General features: G+C 40.5%; 1 protein-coding gene across 17 annotated transcripts in view; it reads left to right on the forward strand.

The window, feature by feature from the left end:
• The window catches only part of PPIP5K2 (diphosphoinositol pentakisphosphate kinase 2), an 84,095-nt gene that overhangs the window by 2,401 nt on the left and 59,271 nt on the right, over positions 1 to 22,423 (forward strand). For all 17 annotated transcript variants that reach the window (XR_002100503.1, XM_019532430.1, XM_019532429.1 and 14 more), the window contains exon 2: positions 18,502 to 18,890. Coding sequence is in view for 16 of the 17 variants with exons in the window: in XM_019532430.1 (XP_019387975.1) it covers positions 18,747 to 18,890 (144 nt within the window). In the remaining variant the exon portion in view is untranslated. The remainder of the gene's footprint in view (positions 1 to 18,501; positions 18,891 to 22,423) is intronic.

Here is a 22,423-nt window from a genome sequence, read left to right on the forward strand (position 1 = left end):
AGGACAGTCTTTCCCATTCTAATGTGATTGTAATATGAACAAAGCTCATTTGTATTGTGGAAAAGCTGAGTTCATTTGTACTGTGGAAAAACTTATTTCTGCTTTTTGTCTTTATCCTCTTAAAAGCAGTAATTTCTTTTGAGAAGTTCAAACTTGTGTGCATGGCCTTCTTCCTTTTTATCGTATATGTGACACTTTTTGACAGGATTGGGTTTAGAAATACAAGTGAAGGTTATCTGCACTATGAATATGCAGCAGACATCTGCAGTGTGTGCCAGACATCAGCTTACTCAATCATTTGCCAGCATATGTGCTACTATCTTGAAGGGAAGACAGTGATATTGACCAGGCTGTTTTTCAGACTTCAAAGCAGTTATAGCACCAGTACATGTACACCAAGAAAATATCCTGCTTGGCAGCAGTTTAGCAAAATGCTACAGTCTGTGATGATTTAAAAAAATAATTAATACTTAGAATATGGTCCTTTTAAGCTAGAAATAATGGGGAAAATGTGGGATACAGTCCTGAAAGCAGTATCCCAGGCAACTGTGTGTGGTTCCTGGCTTTGCAGGCAACCTTTCTATCCAAAAATCCTTTCACTACTTAGGCACAAAGACCTTTATAAAAACAAATCTGAAAATACCTTACAACTTGGACCTGAAGCTACCTTACAGCCTGGTACAGGTGAAAATCAAGGAAGGGATACAGTGGTACTATTTTGGCATCTTCTTGGAAATGACATGGAAGATTAATTAAGTTAATGATTCTAGAAGGAAGACCATGTCTCACACTTTTAAGGATGGCAAAAATCCCTACAATTCTTACCAGTTAGACCTAACAGGTATACTTCCAAAGATCAGACTGCTCAAAAGAAAAATTCCTTACTTCCTAAGACCCTCCTCCCACATTTCTTTTTCTTCTCAGAAGCCTGAGGTTAACGTCTTAGAATCACAGAAAAGTAGGGGTGGAAGTATGCTGAGGTAGGAGCCTCCTGTCCAAATCATCCTATACAAATCCTCTGTCTAACCTATTAGCAAAGCTATAGTCGACCCTTACCACAAGACGTAATACCCTAATTTTCCACAAGTAAAGAAGGCACGGGAACCATTGTGGTTAACATCTTACTATTGTGAAGGTTGTTAAAAGACACTTGAGTGATCTGAAGAAGAGGGGCATGATCAGGAGATCTGAAGAAGAATGCAATAACCCCTATAGTCTATACCAATCTGAGCATGGGGCAGAATTCCTTCCTGAGTCCAAATGCGGTGATTGGTCTCACCCTGGGTGGAGGGTTTAAGTCCCAACACAAGCCTTAGCACACCCCCAGTCAAAATCCCCAACCTTGGCTGTAGGCACCACCCGGTGCTTCTGAAGAAGTGGGGCAACAGGAGAAGGGTAAAAAAATTCCTTCTCAGTCCCATGTGGCAACAGCAAAAGCTCAGAAACTTGGGAAATGCCCATAGTAGAATGTAGACATAGCTACTGCTAGTTCAAGGATGTGCAGTTTGGCCCTGGGAGCCACATAGGGAGTTTTAATGAGCTGTTGCAAGCTGGGTCATCACTCCTCCCTACACAATATCTTGCCAATACTCCCTATATGGGGTGGGTGGGCAAGTGGGGAGAGGTGTTCAGGAACAGGACAGGTGATCCACTCCCTGCTCTGGATTGGAGCAGGGGGGAAGATGTGTGTATTTGTGTGTGGGTGGGGAGGGTGCTTCCTGGGCACTTACGGGGGAGGCAGTGAAGTGGAAGGAGATGCATGGTACAAATCTGCCTACAAGTTTGCTATAGGTTTATTTTTCCTTGAACAACTGCATCCCTGGCTACAAATGTGAAGCCAGAATCAGTAGTAAATGTAGGGTTGAGAAAATATTCATCTCTTGTAGTATAACCAAGGAGGCAAAATCGTGGGAGGTTTACTCAATATAATGACTGAGGTGCAAGTAAGATCCTTAGACCAGTCTGTCTTGATTAGGATACGGTGACATGATACCTGATAGTTCTGTAAGGAAGACTTAATTCTTAGCATCGAAAGCATAAGACTTGGTTATAAATATTTGCATGTACGTGGTATGCACTGTGGTTATATATCCCATGTGTACATAATAACTTCCTAAAATTGAAGTAGCACCATGGTATTAATCCATTGAATGTACTCAGCAGTTACCAACCTAAGTTTACAAATATATAAAAGTTTATCAATACTTTTAACTGCTATAAAATACTGTCCTTTTCTCATATATTCTTGTTATGTATATTACCCTTTCCATATTACCCCTGCCAGCTTCAATGTTTAGTTGTCTGCTTACAGATATACCTTGCTTTGTACTCTCTCATATAAATAAATAATAGTCTCCTTAGTCTACCTTGTATGATTGTCTTTTCCATTCCTTAAGATCCACTTCTGCAGTGGTGCCTGAGAGCCATCAGTCAGAAATCAGTATTTAGCTGCATTAATCCAAAGCCAGGCAGAAGGCAGGGTGGATAAGCACCTAAATCAGAGGTGCATATAGCATAAGCTTCTGTGAGCCCAAAATCAGTTCATTTGCTGTGAAAGGACTTGCATGATCAAATTCTTTAATAAAAATACTTTAACATCATGCTCAAAGGAACATAAGTGTTGTAAACTCTTCACCTGCCCCTTTCTTTTTAAACAGCTTGTTCTTTGGGGCAAGGATTTTATTTGAAAAAGCCCTACTACATTTTAATTGGTTCTGAAATCTGAATAAAACCGAACAATAAATATAGCTATTGGACAAGTTTGGGGCATCAGGTGTTCCCCTCTGCCCTCTCTTGTGTATTCAGATCACTCTCCATTTTATACACTGCATGGTGCATGTCATTTTGTAGAAGCTGCTGAAGTAAGTTTGGGCTCATGAAAGCTTGTGTTAGGGGTGGGTGCTGTATGATCTAGGTCCTCTGTGGCCCAGTGACTTATCAGAAGATGATGTCAGGATAGTGATCAGTGCTGATACAGCTGCTCTCTGGTGTTATTTTTCTCGCCTGCCATGTCTTTGATCCTATTTAAAGTTGGGAGCTGGTTATACTGGCAGATAGGTCTGGGCCTGTCCCTTGGAGAAATTTCTTTGTGACACTTTGTCTCCCCATACACCCCACCTTTACCACATCCTAGATGTTATCAGATTTCTTCTTTTGGGCCTTGACCTCTTGTCACAGAGATGGTGGTCTTTCCTATGCTGCCAGGATCCTGGTCATGCTCTTGTAATCAGTTCAGTAGAAGTCCACCAGCCGCTCAATCCTATTCAGTCCGCCGCTCATTCAGGGTTTCACCCCTTCTGTTAATTGACTAACAGCCTTCAAAAAGTAAATCAACTTAATCAAACAATTCCATTAGTTCCTTAACTATCTCATAAAGTGCATCATCTGAAGTCCCTTCATTCAGGGTTTATCCTATTTTAACAATTCATTTATGAGTCCCAAATGGAAGTCAGCTCAAGTCCAAGCATTCATTTGTGATTGTTCCCCCTCTATCAATTAATTTAGTCATTACAAAATGGATAATCAGTTTTAGAGATGAATTCAGGCCTGGCTGGCTCTACTACCCCACTTACAGGAGGCTGGGGTTCCTGTGCTGTAAATCACCTGCCTTATCGGGTACCTGCTTCAGCCTGGGGCTTCAATCCTTCTTCAGGCAAGCCACCCTGGCATTTTGTCAGTGATCCTTGTGTCTGGTGGTGGTCCTTCAGCCACTTGTGCCTATTGTCGTGCGTCACTTCACCACAGCTTGTTGCAGGCTGGCACAAACAGGAGAGTCCTCCAGCATCTTACCTGTTTGGACACTGCGGTCTCTCCCCTCTCTCTGGGGCTGGAAGTACTGCTTCAGGCTCTCTCACTGCCAATCTGGATGGAGCACTCGCTGTGGAAACACAGTGGGGCGCTCCTGGCTCCAGCTGTGCTCCTTCTCTTACCTCAGGTAAGTATGGGGTGATTGTGATCCCCAGGACCTCCTCTGTTCCTGGCACTTCTCCTTTCACATTATGCTATACAGTCATAACAATGATCCGTTGGCCATTGGTAGTTAGGTTGAGCTTTATATTTTATTTATGAAATGTAGTTTGAAAAACTTTGGGCAAAGACTCTCTCTCCCTGTTTTATCTGTAGCACTTAGCACAATAAAGCCTTTAACAAGCTTATTGTTAAGGGAGCCTTTTGCAATGTGAAGGGTACTTATAAGCATATGCTATAGCTTTAAACAAATATTTATTTTTGCAGTTTCTTTACAGCTATCCTCAAACGAATTATCTATATTTACATTAATAGTATTTGACAAAATAGGCCCTTGTATCTGAAAGTTTTATGTCTTTGAACCCGTCTCTAAGGTGCCCCCCCTGCGCTGCCTTCTGCTTGACTGCAGATTAGCACAGCTAGTCTCTGTGTATTATTGTAGAATTGAAGTATTGTTGTAGCCATGATGGTCCAGGAAATGTCTGAGATGCAGGAATTTTTTGTAATATTTTTTTATTGGACTCAAAATATAGTTGGGAGAACTGTTAAATGATCCTTTTGGACAGACATCAGGTCTCCTGAGAGAGGGCACCTAGTGCCAAAAGCTTGTCCAACAGTTAACTTGAATTGCTTCTGAAATCTGAGTAAATCTGTAAAAATGCTTTTTTTCAAGTAAATGGAAGACATAATCCTTGTCACAAAGAACAAACTGTTGAAAAAGAAAAGGGCCAGTGAAGGGGTTGGGAAAGAGGCATTCATTGTTCCTCGGTTCTTTATGTTAAAACGTGTGTGGGGTTTTTTGGGGGTTTTTTTGTTTTTAAAGAACTCTGTTAATTTTAAAGGATCTTTTATATCTGTTGTATATATTCAATAAGCAGCTGATCAGTACTCCGTGTTCTTGCCTAGATCCAGGATTATGACAAAACAAAGTCCTTATAATCATTATTGTGGTTTGTAAGAAACTAATATCGCAAGCATCAGGGCTTCATTAGATCTGGCAGAATCTCAGGAAGCACTGCTGATGAAAATCTGTCCTTCAGTTGCGGAAGGAAGGAAAAAAGGAAGAAAGAAACAAAGAAAGAGCTCTCGATAAGAACTAACTTGCTGCAAGTGTGCTAAACCTTTTTTTGTAATAGGAAATGTTAATACCCCAAAACTCTAAAGGACTGGGGGTAGAGGGAGGGAATTTAAACTTTCTGAACTAAAATGCTGTTGGGAAAAGGGCACTGGGAATGTCAGGAAGGAACATGGCCATTCATCATGACATAGTTCTGGAAGGCAAAAGGCAGAATAGATTTGCACCTTATAGATTAAATCAGTGATGCATATGCTTTTATTAGTAACAGCTTATTTCAGCATACTTCTGGAAGCCTTGAACTTGGATTCTTGGGTTCTGATTTTACAGTAGTAACTGACTGTTTTCACCTGCATCTCTAACCAGTGTCATATATACACCATCACTTGGTCACAGTCCCCTCTGCTATCTACATTGAACAGACAAGATGATCCCTATATGTGAGAATGAATGAACCCCCAATCTGACATCAAAAAGACGTGCAAGCCTGTGGCAGAACACTTCAGATTCCCAAACATTCAGTTCCTGAGTACCTGTTCATAGACAACAAAACTTTCAAAACAAACTTAAACACAATTGCAGAGCAGGAAATCATTCGTAGACTGGATTGGGTTAAGTATCGTCTAAACAAGGACTGTTGAATGCTATCCTGTTTACCTAGATTAGCTTTTGTGTGACCCTTTTGTTCCTGTTTGTATTATATTTGCCACTCTCAGCACTGTGCCGCCTCCCTTTCCTCTTTCCCTGTGTTTTGTATTCAAATCTCTCTTTGATAGCTTGCTCTCTGCATGTCCTTTCATAGCATTTGGTGAAGTGAGGTCAGGCTCACAAAAGCTTATGGAGTCTGATTTAGTTAGTCTGTAAAATGCATCTCTACCCTGCCTTCTGCCTGACTTCAGACTAACATGGCTAACTACCTCTCTGTTGTCTTAAATGAGGGGTGTTAGACACAGCTCACCAGCTGGATCCAACCTGCCAGTCCCAGTCCAACCTGCAGATGGGCTCAGTCACTTAACTTTTGCTGTACTTCAATCCACATTGGCAGTGGTGATGATAGTATATTAGACATTACCTTTATTGATCTATACATGAGTAGTAATTTAAAAAAAAAAATTATTGTATGTGCTTTGAGCCCCCAGATATCACTCCTATTGGCTGTAGATACCAGTTTGATAATTACTGAAGCTTCAAGGAGATATCTGTATATTCTCTTTGTAAAATCAGCTGCATATTAGGAAAGATCATAACTCATCCCTTTTGTTTTTTTGGCTATTGCTTTACATTATAGCAGGGCTGTTCAAGGTTAAGTTGTGACCTCTGGGCTCCTGCCGATGCTCTGCTCCCCTTATTGCTCTGACTACAACAGGAGCTGAAGTCTCTGGGCACCCTCTTCCTCCTCTGGCTGTTGCTGCCTGCCCCTGCCCTATAGCATGGCTCAGGGGGCTGAGGGCAAATCTTGAGCCACACAGCCTTAGTGTCTACTTCGTAATGTGACTGTACCTTTTGTAACTGTAAAAGGTCTGTATTTTGAGCATCCTTGTAAACGGTGAAAGCTAGTCAATTCAGGGCTGTTTATTCCAGCACTGACTGTGGTTGGATTAGGATATTTTGTATTTAGTAAGAAGTTCTTACATTAGGTTTGAACAAGTACATATTCTGGGTAAACATGTAGTCTTTTTCAGACCTAAAGCAATGCATTTAAATAGAATACACTATAAGGTAGGAAACTAGTTTAAGCTTTAATATCTATTATCTGCAATTGTTCATGTCAGGGATCGAAGCAGTAGTAGACATTTTAAAGGTTATTTCAGCAGTTTCTTGTTTTCATATATTAGGTTGCATTTTTAGGGTGTTTTGATGGCTTTTCATAAATCTACTTTGTCAAAGTTTGTCATGGTTAAGCATGAACATGTGGATAACAGAAGCTTGTCTTAATCCACCTTAGGAGAAGACTCATGAATTTTGCAGTGTTTGATTGAAGAAGAAAAGCAGCTGGAAAAACTAGTAGGACTTGGCAAATAGGTTGTATCGGTGCTTCCTGTTTCCGGGCATTTCAGCTCGTTCCTGTCGCGTCCTTGAAAGAGAAATATGAAACTGCATGTACTAAATACAGCTTTTTTTATTTGTAAAGTGTTTGTGATGTAGCCTGCTGGGTATGAAAGTGGACTTACAGGTTTTTATCATATTTTATTTAACGTAAAATGGGATGCCATTTAAACAGCAAAACTGCATTAGGTGTTGGCAGATAGTTCGATTCTGGCCATTGTTCTGTGCAGACAATAGCTGTTGGTCATTTGTAACATTCCTGTCTAGAGTTCCTCATGAATATCATTTTTTATCCCTGTGTGAAATGAAGTAACTTTCATCATGAGTCAGCTGCTGAGGACACTAATGCAGCAATACTGTAAGTATATTTATTTCAATTGGGTATATTCAGTTCTCACATAAAACATTTGGGGGCGGGGTTTTCCTAAGGCCCTACTTTCACCCCAAGTCTTCTGAATGGAAATTTTTAGCTTCATGTCTTCATTTTTAATTCAGCTTTGTTTAGGACACCTTTTTTGCTCCAGTAAGAAATGGGAAGCAAGACAATTAATTTTCTATTTTGTTCAGTAGATTTCCCCAGTTCTCAACAGGAGTTAAGAGTGAAACTAAATAGGTATATATGTCAGGTTTAGTATGATGCATTTACAGTTTTTATTTTGTGGAGTAATTCGTATAACATTTATTTATTTATTTTTGAAGCATGTACAAAAAACATCAATTCTTGCAGCCTCCTATCAATAGAATATTTGGAAAATTCAGTGTGTCTGTAGTCATTGTTTATTGTAGATGGTTGTTCCTAGTTTATTGGAGAAAAAATGGGTGCAAGGGTCGTTTCCAAAGAGCTCTCAGTAATATGCAACAAACCCATCATAACGGAGATTCTCTGGTGTGAAATAATGGAGCCTACTGCTTATTTATATGCAATCAATAAATCCAGCAGTCTTCTTTGACATCAGGTTTACAAGAAATGTCTAATCTTGCCAGTTCAGTCATGGTCCACAGGCTTTTGAAATGAGTTTATTAAGTTTGTTTTAGGCAATTTATTTACTTGTTTGTTTTATCACATGCATCTCAACTCAGTTTCTTGACTAGTGCATCTGCTGCAAAGAAACAAGTGAGAGAGAAACAGCCTTTTGTGAATGCAAACAATTTTGTCAGTTGTGATTACTTCTGTTGTATTAAGCAGAAAGCTTCCACTTAACTGTGTATGGATGATGAAAATAAACTTCTTGGTATGCCTGGCATTGAAACACATACCTACCAATGAGTGCTGCATATTTTTAATTTAGTAGTTCTTGACCCATATTTCTTTGATGAATTCTTAGTGTATGAACTTTGCTCAATTTTTTTCTCTTATTAGACCTTCTTTTATTGGATTACGTTTTAAGTCCCTCTTTTACTCTGTACATGTTGCTAATTTAATCTCTCTTTCATAAAAACTGTCAAAAGTTTTAAAACTAGCAGGTTTCTTTGCTCCTCAGTCGGTAAGATAGAACTGCTTCTAGGTCTTCTTAGCTCTGCTGATAGCAATGTGTGGGCGTGCACTGTTGGTAACCACACTGCAGGGGAATGGTAAATCCAGCATGCTAAAACTTTTGTGACATTTTTATGCTACCAAAGAAATGATGCAATAGATATTTCAATATTGCTTTAAATGGATCAAAAATCTTATCCCTCCCTCTTCCCCCCCCCCCCCTTGTCTTTTTCTACCCCAGAATGGTGTCGGTTTAATAGGGAATGTGTGACATCTAAATGTTTCAACCGTGTCTGCTACTGTTTAAGATTTTTGGCATCATACAGCAAGTGCTGCATGTTTCCTGGAAGGCAACATTTCTACAACTGTACTTATTCTTTGTTGGTCTTTCTTTCCTTATATTGTTTCCCCTCTTTTTTGAAGACTTTCACCCGTCCCAATACGTGCATTTTCCTGATGCTGTATTGCACTTAAGGAGCTGTTATGGTTGAGAACAGGCCTTGTTAAAGATGTAGCCCTTGCTTTTAAATTTGCACATTGGTGTTGTCTGGCTCGGTTTGATCTCCTTTAGTAAAGGGGGTCCACCTTGGCAGTTCTGTCACTGAAAATACTCAGTCCCGTAAACCTAAGGCTCTCATCCTTGGTCCTACTAATGGAATCTTCCTCATTAGTGCTGCCTTCGTAACAAAGATGTGACTTTTTCAAGCTCTGTGTATGATGCTTCTGGTCTGCCAATCAAACCATATCTGGAGTGTTTTGTTACCTCATCAACTATATTGTACAATTAGAATCTTAAAGCAGTCAGATAAAAGCTCCTTTAGCAGTGGTGGGGAAGAACATTGCTGTTGTCTTCATAAAGACAACTGACTGGTAGAAAGAAACATTTTATTTTGGGGCTTTTATGAAGGGCTGGAATTGAATGAAGCAAGTACTTGGCAGTGTCATTTTGATCAGAGGACTGAAAGTTAAAAAGGCAGAACATCCGGAGTACTTTGGATGGTGACAGCTAGCTTTGGAGTAATTAGTAGCTGGATTTGGTCAGTATGTTTGCACTCTTTGATATACATGTGCTATCTGTGGGCTTACTGAACCATAAATCTGATTTGCTTTTGTGTACGTGCTTTATTATATGCTGTAGCTGGGTTTTTTTCAGATGCAGTGTGCCAGTGAAAGTGATAAATAGTTCTCACCCTGTTTTCAATAACAACGTAATAGTTCCCGGAGGCAGTGTGAAGCCTGAACGTGACTTTTGATGTCTTAGTGAAGCTACCCACGTAAAAAAACTTGCTGTTGGTGCTGTTTTGTTCTTTGTCACTAGGTTTAAGTGAGAGAAATCTGTCAAGTTCATAACAGTCTTTCTGTGTTTAGCTTCTTTAATTATTACAATGTTTTAAAAGCAAAATGATAAACTCAAATTCTCCTGTTATTGGGGCATGTGACTTTCTTAGAAAAGTGAGCAGTATAAATTCCAAACTGAAAATAAAAATAAAATTTTGACGGTAATGATAACTTTGAAAGTTTTTTCCCCTGAATGCTGCTTAATTTAGAAGTATCTGTATTGATATTCAGAATATGATATAGCTCTCCCTAAGATAAAGACATATCTTGTAACTTTAAAAAGAGGCAGACCTGAATAGGGGTGATGCTATTCTACTGGTGAGTATATCTCTATTAGCAAAATTAGTATCCCTATTTAACAACCAGTAGCAATGGGGCTTTCTCAAGCAGAAAGGGCTTTTTTGGGTAGCATTTTGTGTTTGGTTTTTTTTCCCTTCAGATTTCAAAAGTTAGTTTAAACTTTTGATCTACATCTCTTCTACCTGCACACATTGTGTGCTATTGGTATGGTTGCTTAAATGCTGATGTGGACAGATTGGAAAGAGTCTAGCAGAGAACAACAAAAATAAGAATCCTGGGAAGCATGGTTTATGAGGGAAGGCTGGAAGAACCAGGATTATTTATTTAGTCTGGAGAAAGGAGACTGAGGATGCATTTGATGATAGTTTTTCAATTACCTGAAAAGGTATAAAGAAGATGGGCTTTCTCCTGTGTCTGTAGGGGACTAGATTAGGAGCAATGATTTCAGGATGCATCACAGGAAATTCAGGTTGGAGATGAGGTAATGGGATAAGTGTGGTTTAAACAGGAACTGAAGATCTATATCCCCCTTACCTGGATTAGCTTTTGTGTGACCCCTTTTTTTTTTTCATTGCTTGTATCCTTCTCCCTTTTCTCTCCGTCGTCTTTTCCCATCTTTTTTATTCAAATCACTCACTACACTTCATACGCTGCTCTATGCTGTCCTTTCCCAGTATCTGACTAAGAGAACTTGAGCTTGAAAAACTTGTTCTATAGATAAATATCTTATTTAGTGAGTCTATATGGTGCACATCTACCTTGGCTTCTGGCTGATTTCAGACTAACACAGCTAACTAGCTCTCCGCTCAAGCACTATGCCAGAGGATGCCTGTATTGTTTTTCACACAGATAATGTGGTATATATAACTTTCATTTAAAACCAAATATACCTCTTACTGTTTTCTTCAAATAACTCAAACTTGGGCAAAAGAAAGCAATATAAGGTAGTATTTCTGGAGTTGTCCTTTAGTTATTTAGGCAAGACAAAGCTATTCAGGAAATTGCACCATTTTTGAGGTATTGGGTAGAACTGTGGAAAGTCTGTCCCTGAAGATTACTCAGTACCTTGCAATCTTTTTAACTGTGAAGTTGCCCTACTCTGCTAGATTAAGGTTTCTGTTCAAAATCTCCAAAATATTCAGGTGTGTGAGATCTCAGTACCCACTTGATATTCAACCTGTACTTTCACCAAACCTGGATTTTTGTAAATAAATCAAATGGGAAAATCGGGACTTCTCAGGCTCAGTGCTAATTGATCGGGTTTTGAACTTCGCTTAAAGAATCATTATGTAGCTTGCAGTAAAAGAGATTTTTTTGAGATGTGTTCAGCCCACTGCAAATCCCTCAGTCCGTTCTTTGTCCCTGCTCCGTCAGCGCCTGTTTTTAATCATTAAGGGAACCAAGATGTAGACGGGACCATATGAAGATATGCAGGCCACAGTTGCATTTGCATTGTATGTTCATATAGTCCACTCTCCCTCTTCTCAAATAGTATTTACATGGACAAAGCATCTGGAGCAACTTCTTGCCTTAACCTTGGTAAGTGTTTTTGATAGATCAGTCTAGTTCTGTGCAGGTAAATGTTGCTGGTAGCAAGTTTGAGTGATTTTCTTTCTCAAAGCAGACAAGGTTCTTTGCGTGAATCTGATATCTTTTATTAGACCAACTTAAATAGTTGGAAAACCAATTACTAAGGAAGCTTTCAGGTTCAAAAACCCTTCGTCAGGCTAAGGAAGTTTCTTTCTCAAGGAATTTTTGTCAGTACTTACTAGAGTGCTCAGTGTATCTGCTTTTTACCCGTTAGTGATTTTTCTCTTTTCGCACCAGCTTTGTTCTGATAAAGACCCTTTTGGTTTTCAGAATAAGATTTCTGAGAATAGTGTTTCACTGTTCTTCTGTAAGATGCCCTTTTGTAGTCTAGTTTTATTTTATTTTCTTTGATCTTAAGTCAGTTGATACCAGTCTAATTTAGATGGTGACAGCATTGTTGTCGTCTTGCTATCTGTTCTCAAATGGCTTGTACATCTATGCAATTCTCACACCTGAGGCAGAAGTTGTTGTGGTATGTAGCACTGTAGCAAACCCCTTAGATTTTAGGACTAATCTAAGCTTGATTTTTATTTATTTATTTATTTTTTTCTTTCCTTTAAAGAGAGAAAATTGTCTTAGCCTTTTTGGTGCTATAAAGCAGTATCAGATGCTTCTTCCTCAACAGTCTCAACCTGAATAGTGCTTCTATAACTGCCTAGTGAGGGAGCCACCCAACTCCGTTAATGCTAACTAGGACTGTTGCCTTTAAATGTTGGTGTTAGACCCCGACTCCATGCGGCGCCCAGTGACTAGAGAGATGATGATCCAGTTGCTCAGGGAGCATGCACCAGCACACGTTGCTAGCCAACAGCTTTATTCAGAATGGAGACAGCTTTGAGCAAAGGTCCAACAAACTGGGGACCTGCCCTGAACATTAGTTTTTTTCCATATTTTTATACACTTTGGATTATACTTATTAACATTTACTCCACCTTTTCTCCTCCTTTGTTCCACACACATTCCCTCCTATCTCAAGCGCTGCCTCTGTTTACTTCATTAGCATGGAATTATTTATGCATTTCATTCATTTACAAGTCTTTTTGCTAAGAGCACATGTATAAGACCGTAAACTCAGCTTCTCCTGGTCATTTGTGGTTTCTTGCTGACTCCTTCATCTCCAGGGTCTTGCTTCTGCTTTATCTCCTGACGATAGCTGGTGGGCTGCATCTTGTTCTTCTTATACAATGAGCTATAAATCTACAACACTACCCCACTGTTAGGAAAATACTTGCTTAAGTGTCTTGCAGTGTTACTTTTAATATATCATTCTGCCTTGTGGTCAGTGGCTTTGCTGGCCACAGGCTAAAGCCTTTTATTCAGCTGCAAATCCAGGGCTCCCCAAGATCCAAATATTGTTACCCTTACAGTTGGAATGCTTGCAGAACTATTACATTGTTGAAATGGAATTAGTGAGGTTTTAACTATTTCTGCTGCTTTAAAAACTGGCAATAATCAGTGTTACAATTTAAAAAACGATCGCATTTTAAAAACTCATTCCAAAATGTTTTACCTGATCTGTAACACTTCTCTATGTTACCAAACACCTCTGAATCTGCTGCGTTCTTGGATATTAAATTTCGTGCAGGCATCATAAATTTTCCTTCAGCGTGCTTTCTTGGTATATAATCTTTGCTCTTTTGCCTGTAAATATAATACCAACTGGTGAAGAATAGAGTGTCCTGGCACTCTGATGTGAAGTTTTGTTTTATTTTGGTTTTTTTGTAATTTTTCATCTGTTCCTTTTGGCACTAAGGGAAAAAGGTTAGTGATCGGTGATCACACTGTTTGGTCCTTTGCTGCTGTGGAAGGAACACAACATGAAAATGGGCAAGTGATTTAACCTACGTAACTGTGTCAAGAGAAATGCGTGCTGTAAAATAATTGAGGCTGGTGTTAATGAACGGTGGGCTTCCTGGAAATGGGAAAAATTATAGGACTCATCCTAGTTACTCATGAAATGCAGTAAATTGGCCTTTCTAAAATCTGGGGCATGGAGAAATTGATCTGATAAGTTCACAGGAAATCCAGTATGCCTCATTTTCCTGGTTTCTGGTACTCACCGGAACAAATTCTCTCTCTCTTGTGAGTAAAATCAGTAAGTCTGCTTTTGCAGGGTGCAGTGATCTGGGAGGGAGAAGGAGGGAAGAAATAGCTGTTCATTTTTTTTTCTTTTTAAAATAAATTACAGTTGGTTAAAGGAGGAAATTAACACTCTCTTATGACAGCCTTCTGTTTCTTGAGCTTGAATCCATGTCTCCTGTCCATTGTTCCCCCACCTTTAACACCATTCTTTACTTTTTCTCTTACACACAAAGATTACTTCTGATTTACTTGTATGCTGGAATCAGGATTTAAACTCCATTTTAAATGGCGAAGTACACAAAAGGAGATGATTTCTCTGGTCATGGACAGGGATTCATTTCTAATGATAAGAATTTCTGTGAAATTCTTACTGGTAGAAAAATAGCCAAGGGGTTGGAGTGTACCAGTTTTCCATCCCTCTGGCTGGAGAACTACGTTCTTCATCCAGAGAGTGCTAAAGGGCCCTGGGCCTTAGGGGGAGTCTGTTGATTGACAGTCTGCCCTTTCCCCTGCCTGTCTAGGCACTTAGCAACTGCCATAGGCAACCCCAGGAGGGCTCCAGCCCTGGGAGAATGGCTCTCCCGTCCCACAAATTTAACTGATAGGCAGGGTGGGAGGGGGCATTCTCCCCCAGCAGGAATCCACTTCATAGTCCCCACTTCATCTACTCTTCCTGATGAAACTGGAGGAGGGCAGGGGACCATTCTCACCACGGCAAAGGTTCCTGAGCCCAGGGAGCTTTGCTGCCATGGCACTACTGCTTGCTGCCCCCTGCACCGCTGCTGCCAGCTCCAGGTGCTCGCCACCCCCGCACCTCCCCTTCCCTTCCCTCCCTTCCCTGCTCTGGATGCTCCCCATTCCCCCTCCTCTCCCCCCCCAGGCCCTGCACAGGATTATATGCCCCAGGCCCCGCACACCCCTAGAGACCGCTGTGCCAGACACTTCCATATGTAGAAGTTCAATGTTTGTATTATATATACTGACCTATTTGTGTCTTGATTTCCCTTTTTATATCCCACCATATCTGTTCTCCAGGTCTGTCTTTAACTTTTCTTCTAATTGCTGAACTTACTGGAGTTGCATTATGCCATTTTAAAAAATATTTTGTAGGATTATTTTCTGGAATCCCCTAGTTTCTTAGTTGTCTCATTGCAAAACTGTTACAATTGAACTACTTTAGAGAATGGTGGCTGGATGTTACCACTTAGGGTCTGTTGTTCCTTTACTAGGCTAGGCAGGACTCTTACTAGAGTAGATCAAGCTAGTTCACAATATCTTTAAAAAAGGGTTGAGATGGGTACTGTATTACTTAAACAGAAGATGACCTTGAATACAAGACCAATAATTAGATTCTATATATGTAAAACTTACAAATCTGTTGTTATTTTTCAGGTGTAGATTCCAATTATTGGGGATTTGCCTTTGAAAATGTCTGTTTCCCTCTGCTACGGCAAGGGAAATAAACCTGGGGGATTAGGTAGCCCTTTGCTCTCATGTTATCCCAGGGTTTTCCCTGGCAAACTTTTCTCCCTCCCCTTCCTGTTAGATCCTGCTCTCCTAGAGCACATGGAAATGAGAACTAAATTTGAAAATAATAACCTTGAAATTAAACATGGCTGTAGTAGTCTGCATATAATACCCATGCACTTAGTTTATCCAGAATTGATGCACGTTGTCTTTTTTTGAAACTGCTGCAAGTTTTAGCAGAGGTGTTTCATAAACAGGTATTCCAGGTCAAATTGGCCAGATCGATTTTGAATCATTCAAAAACCATATGTGGTTCTGCTACCGGCAAGTATCCTCCACCCCAGACTTTTTGGCCTGGGGATTCATGTACTCCCAAATCCATTGGCAGGCATCATACATGCAGGTGCAAGCCCAGAGGCTTGGGGTTCAGATGCCCCTGAAGTTTCACTTGCCCGTGGATACAAGAACAAGCTAGGGAGGAGTTCCCCATTTCCATAAAGTCGGCGTGTAGCCGAGATCTTTCTACTGGAAGCTGGCCGGTAGGAAACTAACTATGAGGCTCTTGTAGGGAGTCCTGTCTGCATTTGGACCAGGGTGCATCCTCTACTACACAGTGCTATTTTAAATACAGTTAGGCTGAGGTGTCACGCCAGTGCTGTAACTATACTTAATCTTAGTTTACAAGAGGTTGAGAAGCTATGCATGGTATTAATCCAAAGCCAGAAGGTTCATAACTTACTGCAAAGTTGGGATGGACCCGCCAGAGTCGACAGAATGTCAAGCCCTGGTAAGCAACATTGCATACAGTTCACCCAGAATCCCTCTCTCGCACCCTCTCTCAGCCTGGTGCATATGATTAGTGTGGTCCCACCTCCATGATGATCTTACAGCTCAGCCCTGGTCATTATGTGCGTATACTCCAGATATGCTCCCTCCAAGGATCTATGTCCTAATTAGCCCCCTCCCTTGGCTGGAATCAGGTGTTTTGGTCGCAAGTCCTGGGATGCTCCAAAAATGTATCTGCAGATGAGGTGCAAAGCAACCTGGTTCAGCTTCACCTCATGGAGAGTGTTCCCTCTAAACTGTGTGTCATGCGTGGCCGTGCAGGTGCGCCTGGCAGCACAGCACGAGCGCACCTGCGCAGCCTAGAGGAAACACTGAGTGGGACCACACTAGTCATGTGCCAGGCTGATAAGGGTCAACAGAGGGGAATCTGGATATGTAATATCATGGTGTACTATAACTTTCCAAAGGGGTGGTGGTGCAGAGGCTTGTGCTTAGTGAGCACTAGCATATGTTTTATTCAGATGGGTTGCACTAACCTATCCTTGTGGTTGGGCAAACATGGAACCTATGTGGGCCATGTGCTTTATAGTTATGCTCAGCATTGGTAACATTTAATCAACCTCATCATTGGTTTCCATTGCTGACCACATGCTGCTTTTGGCAACAATTTAATGATAGACATTGTATTTAGTGAGATTTCCTCTTATGTGATTATAAGATGAGAGATTCTTTTTCCCATGCCAGCTTTGGGGGGGGAACTTTGTCTTGTATTTGAGTAAATATGGTAATTAGCCTGAAGTTGGGCAGTTATCACCTTAGAGACTAACTGGCCCTGAGAATCATTGTCCTTGCCTTCATATGGGGCTTCCAGCACTCAAGCAGAAAGCTGCACGTGGAGGCACAGAATCGTATGCCATCGGGCCCGGTGGGCTCCATGTCTCCACGTGTGATTTCCTGCTGGAGTGCTGGAAGCCCCATGGGGAGGCATGGAGCCCACCTGACCCAATGGCACTTGGCCTAGGAGCTGCGTGCTGTTGGGCCAAGTGGGCTCCATGCCTCTTCATGGGGCTTCCAGCAGAAAACCACATGTGGAGGCACAGAGTCTCATGCCACGGGGCCAGGCTTGCCTCCATGTGTGGCTTCCTGCTGGAGTGCTAGAAGTTCCAGCCTGATGGCGTGCGGCTCCTGCCTTCAGTGTCGCAGGCTTCATGTGCTGGCATGGAGCCAGCCTGGTCTGGGTTGAAGACGCATGCCAGCGCGCCAGCCATGCCGGCTCTGCCACAATGTGCAGCTCCCAGGAATCAGCTGGAGCCACACACCACCAGGGGGCTTTGCCTGCTGTGACCATGATCACCTTCAGGGCCTGCTGCTGCTATCACTGGTAGCTAGGGCTATGCACCATGGGGTGGCGTGAGCGTGTGGTGCAGGGGCCCACACCCATCCACCCACAAACCCCATACCCACCTCTTGCAGACAGGAGCTCCCCTCCACACTCATTAGCTGTCCAGTCATGCCCCACCATGCTCAGTGCCTCCACATGAGGCTCTCAGCTGGAGTGTTGGGAGCCCTATGTTGGTGGAGGCAGAGCCCACCTGGGTTAAATTATGCAAAATTATGCATGGTCATATGTTTTATGCACAAAATTGCGCAGGCACATAATTGCATAATTCCCTGGGGTGCATTAAGAGAATTGATGCAACATACAACAGTCCAAAGAAATAATAAAGTGAACATAAGAGCATAATATGCACACACTCAATAATGGGAAGAAGTGTTGTATAGGAATTACAATAGGGGACTCCGTGTCAGGACTCCTTGGTTTTCTGTACAGCTAGGCTGACCAAGCTGCTTTGTGCTTTTAGATTACTGTATAAATGAGCATAATATGTGGCAACCAATAGTAAATCTAATTTTTTTAAAAACACTTCATGATCAAACAAAAGGCTGCCATTCTGTATTATATCTGCAGTATAAAAGGCCACACGTCATTGATTTTTGAAATCTTTAAGTTTGAAGCAGGCTAGAAATTTAAACTCAACATCAAGTAAGGATATAGTTTTTCCTTTCTTACTGCAGAATTTTTTGGAGAGCAGGTTTCATCATAAATTTTTTCCTGGTTTCAGATTTTCTAATCATGGTGCATGATTATAATTTTTTTAATATATTTATTTTCTATATTTAATTTTTTTTTTTTGCTCAGGGTGGATGCAGGTGTGCTTGTGTGTGTAAGAGAGACCCTGTCTTTAAATAATTTTCTGCCTTTTATCCCAAAGGCATATAATTATTGCATATTGCATTTTAAAATTATTGTATATTGCATTTTAAAATTGCATTTAATTTGCATGTGATTATATATTTCTTTTCTTTTTTCTCTTAGGATAAAAGATTGCCACATCATCTCAGGGAAATGGTAACCTGTGGTGGTTTTCTTGGAGCAACAACGTAAACCAACAATGAACAGATGATATCAATAAAACTGCATTTGGCAGCTGACTTTATCACGGTAGCAAGTGACAGCACTTGCAGTGATAAACTGCAAGGGTTTAGTGTTTCCTAATCATTGGGAATATGCCCAGTATCGTGGCTGCTGTCTCTGCTTAGGTCTGTTTAGTTCTTGTAGTCATGTCTGTTACTGAAACAGAGAATGACCCTCCTAGATTCTTTGTGGGTGGTGAAGATGGAGACGAATTACTGGATCCGGACAGATCTTCAGACTTCAATCGCTTCTATGACCATGCAGAAGAAGAGGAAGAAGAGTATGATTCTGTACGTACTTAAAGTTTATCAGTATAGGAACTATTTGAATCAAATATGCTTCATTCTGTCTGTTTCTGCTGTTGGGGTGGTTGATTATCACATGATCAATTATGATTGGCAAGATAGTAGATAGTGGTATATCTATGTTGGCAGTGCAGGTTTGTGTGTAGTGTGCCCTGGATCATAGTGACATGGCCAACTGAAGCCTATGGTGTTGTGTTTTCACTGCATCCAGTTAGCCAGACAAACTGGAGTACACCTATCTCAGGAACACAAGTGCATGTCTGATTGTAGTGGAAATTCACCCTAAGATTTTTTTTTTTCTTTCCGTGACTCCTTTTTTTTTTACTTGTAAGTGATTGCCATTTTTCTGCTTTCTTATTATTATTCCCTGTGGTCTATAGAAATGCACATACTGAAGTAACTTTTTTTAAAATTTGGCTTCATTGTCAGAGATGTGGAGCAGAAAATTTTCCAATGCTTTATTTTTCCATGGGAAATTTTCCATTTCTAAAAATTAATTGTTTCATAAAATTCATTAGTAACAATGAATGGAGGCCAATACAACATTAGGCAAGCTTTGTAGTTTCAAAGTTGTAATTAATGTCTTTCAGGTGATTTATCTCTAGGAAGTGTGTGAGAGAGTACATATATGTGTTTTTGTTTTTTAAACAGTAATCCAAACCAAAAATCAAGTTATGAATTCACCTAATTGGCTGTGCAGGTCAAATCAAAACCAAAGCTAAAATTCTTATTTCATCGGACTACATGTGAAAGCAAAACCAAAACTAATACCATGATTAATTTTTGTTTCACTTTCAGTTCAGCAAACATACAGAACAGTGTCTCATTTTTCTCCCTGAGTTGGGGAAGTTGGAAGTGTTTGCATAAGATCTGTTAGTTTTTTAGTGTTGTTGCTTTGATGTAGTCATAATAATGCCTAATCAGAAAAAAAATAGTGTGTGGCATCATTATAGTGAAGTTCAAGCCACTGAAGGAAGGAAGAAGTTGGTAGATGTAAACGTTGTGGGCAGGAGTATGCTAACAACGCAACAAGAATGAAGAAACATTTAATAACATGTAGAAACTGTCCTGAAAGAGTACAAGCCATATACAGAAAGCAGATACAACCAAGTGGTGGAACAGCATCGTCTGAGAAAAGTCTACTTCAGAAATCCTATGTAAGTAAACAAATTTAAGATGGTAAACAACACGCTGTATAGACTAGCACTTATATTGTTTTAAAACATTATAATTTTAAAGGCTGTTAATGCAACTCTGGGCTATTATTTATTTATTTAAAATATTTGTTTTCTGCTTGCACTGAGCACCCAAAGTGGGTTAGGCTTAACAATATATATATTTAAAATTACATAATAGATAAATGTTAGTTAGTTCAATGAAGCAGAGTGAGCTCAGTCCTCTGGCTGATGGTAGTGCCAGACTAGACTTTGCTTGGGCTCTGCAGTCCCAGGGCAACTGAGCAGCAAGTTGAGCAGCAGTGTTCTTTCTGGCAGGGAGGGGAGAAGCAAGCTCCCTGCCGCTTCTTCTGATGGATGAGGCCAGACTAGAATAGATAAAATAAAAATCTTTTTCCCCTTTTGTTGCAGGAACTTGGTAGCTCAAGTGAAATAGCAGATTTGCAAAAAATGGAAAACAAAAATGTTGAGCTCCCAGGTCTGGGGGAAGAAGACGCAGGATCCTCGCTTTCAGGTTAACTGTCACCAGATACGTGCTCCACCATGAGTAGCTGTTACAGACAGTCAAGCTTTTTATCAAGCTTTGTGGACAAAATGTCAAAAGAAGATCAAGAAAAAGCAAATGAGACATTAGCTTGAGCTATATTTGCAAGTGGTACACCTCTTTCCATAACTGAAAATCAATACTGGAAGGAACATTACAAACTGATTAGCCCATCATATAAGTTACCATCACGTTATCACTTAGCACATTCTCTCTTAGGTGGAAAGTATGACAGAATTCAAACAGTGGTTATTCAAAGGATTGGTCAAGTAGAATCACTGACTATCATGTTAGATGGATGGACTGATACAGTGTCACTTATTGAACATTATGTTAGCAACTTCTGAACCAGTATTCCTGAAAGCAGTTGCTACCACATCTCGTCATCCAGGTGAATACATAGACAAATTACTGAATGAAGAGATTGAAAGTGCAGGTCCCTCCAGGGTAAGCCCTTGTAACTGAGAATGGAAGTAACATGAAAGCTGTATGGCAGATATTAAAGGCAAAGTATCCTCTTTTAAAGCATTTGGCTGTCTTGCTCATGGGTTGAATCTTCTGGCATAGGACATAGTAAGTATGAATACAGTGAAGTAATGGCAAACTAAAAAGCAAGCGTAAAGGTATTCAACAATCATCGTGTTCCTAATCAGACTTTGAAGATATTACAGAAAGAGAAGCAGGGGAAGGAAAGTGTACTTTTATTGCCTGGAGAAACTAGATGGGGCTTGGCTACAAAGTGTTTACATAGTTTGCTGCGCACAATAAACTGCAGTGTGCTTCAATAGATGACACAGTATCCCAGATTATTTCTGTGAACATTTGGATGCAGGTTCTCGACAGCAATGTGTTCTGGGTTTGAGTTCAAGGAGTATTCGATTTGCTACTGCCAGTTTCAATAGCTATCAAGAAACTTGAAGGAGAGGCACCAAGCCTTTCAAATATTCCAGACATTCAGACAGTTGAATGAAAATCAAATTGAGCTTTTGCCTTCTTTACCTCTATCCAAAAAAAGTAGTAATTGAAATGTTTACTAAGCGATCTGAATTTTGCTTTCATCTAGTTCATCTGGCAGCAAACCGTTTGGATCCTCAACACGGAGGACACTATTTATCTACTGCTCTCAATACAGTTATGGAAGTAGCTAAGAATGTCCCCAGCATTGACAAAATAGCCATGATGACAGACATTGCTGGGTACCACGCAAAAGAAAAACTTGGGAGCAAAGACATAATTTCGTGGACAGCAGAGAATGTCTCCTCTCACGTGGTGGAAGGGATACTGTAACACCTGTCTATTGTCCAGGATTGCTCTAAGCCATCCCACCAACAGCAGCTTCTTGTGAACGGAATTGGAAGCCTTTCAACTCAATCAAGACAAAAAAAAGATTAATAGACTAACAAATGAACACGCCGCTAAGTTTGTTTCTGTTTCTCAAAATCTCTTCCTTCTGGAGAACCAGTCAGAAACACACAGTTAGTGAAGAAGATGCAGTGCGATGATAAGTTGCCCTTGTCCATAGACTCATTGGTAAAACCATCCTTTAGCAAGAGAGAATGTGGTTCAAGTCATTCTGAATCAGATTTGCCTCAATCTGATTCTGAAATGGAACTAATAAGGAGTGCAAGTGATTCTGCCAATAGTGACTGAAACTGGAGGTGCCACAATGACCTCAGTGGAAGAGAGTTAAACTCTGTTGAAGTAGATGAGTGGACAACCATGGCATATGATGCACAGTTCTTTGGGTGTGCTAAAATTAGTGTCAAGAGTTTTCAGTGCCTTTGTATTTTTTTTCTTAA

This window comes from Crocodylus porosus, unplaced genomic scaffold (genome assembly GCF_001723895.1).
Source record: "Crocodylus porosus isolate Cpor-Errol unplaced genomic scaffold, CroPor_comp1, whole genome shotgun sequence".
Taxonomy (NCBI): Eukaryota; Metazoa; Chordata; order Crocodylia; family Crocodylidae; genus Crocodylus; species Crocodylus porosus.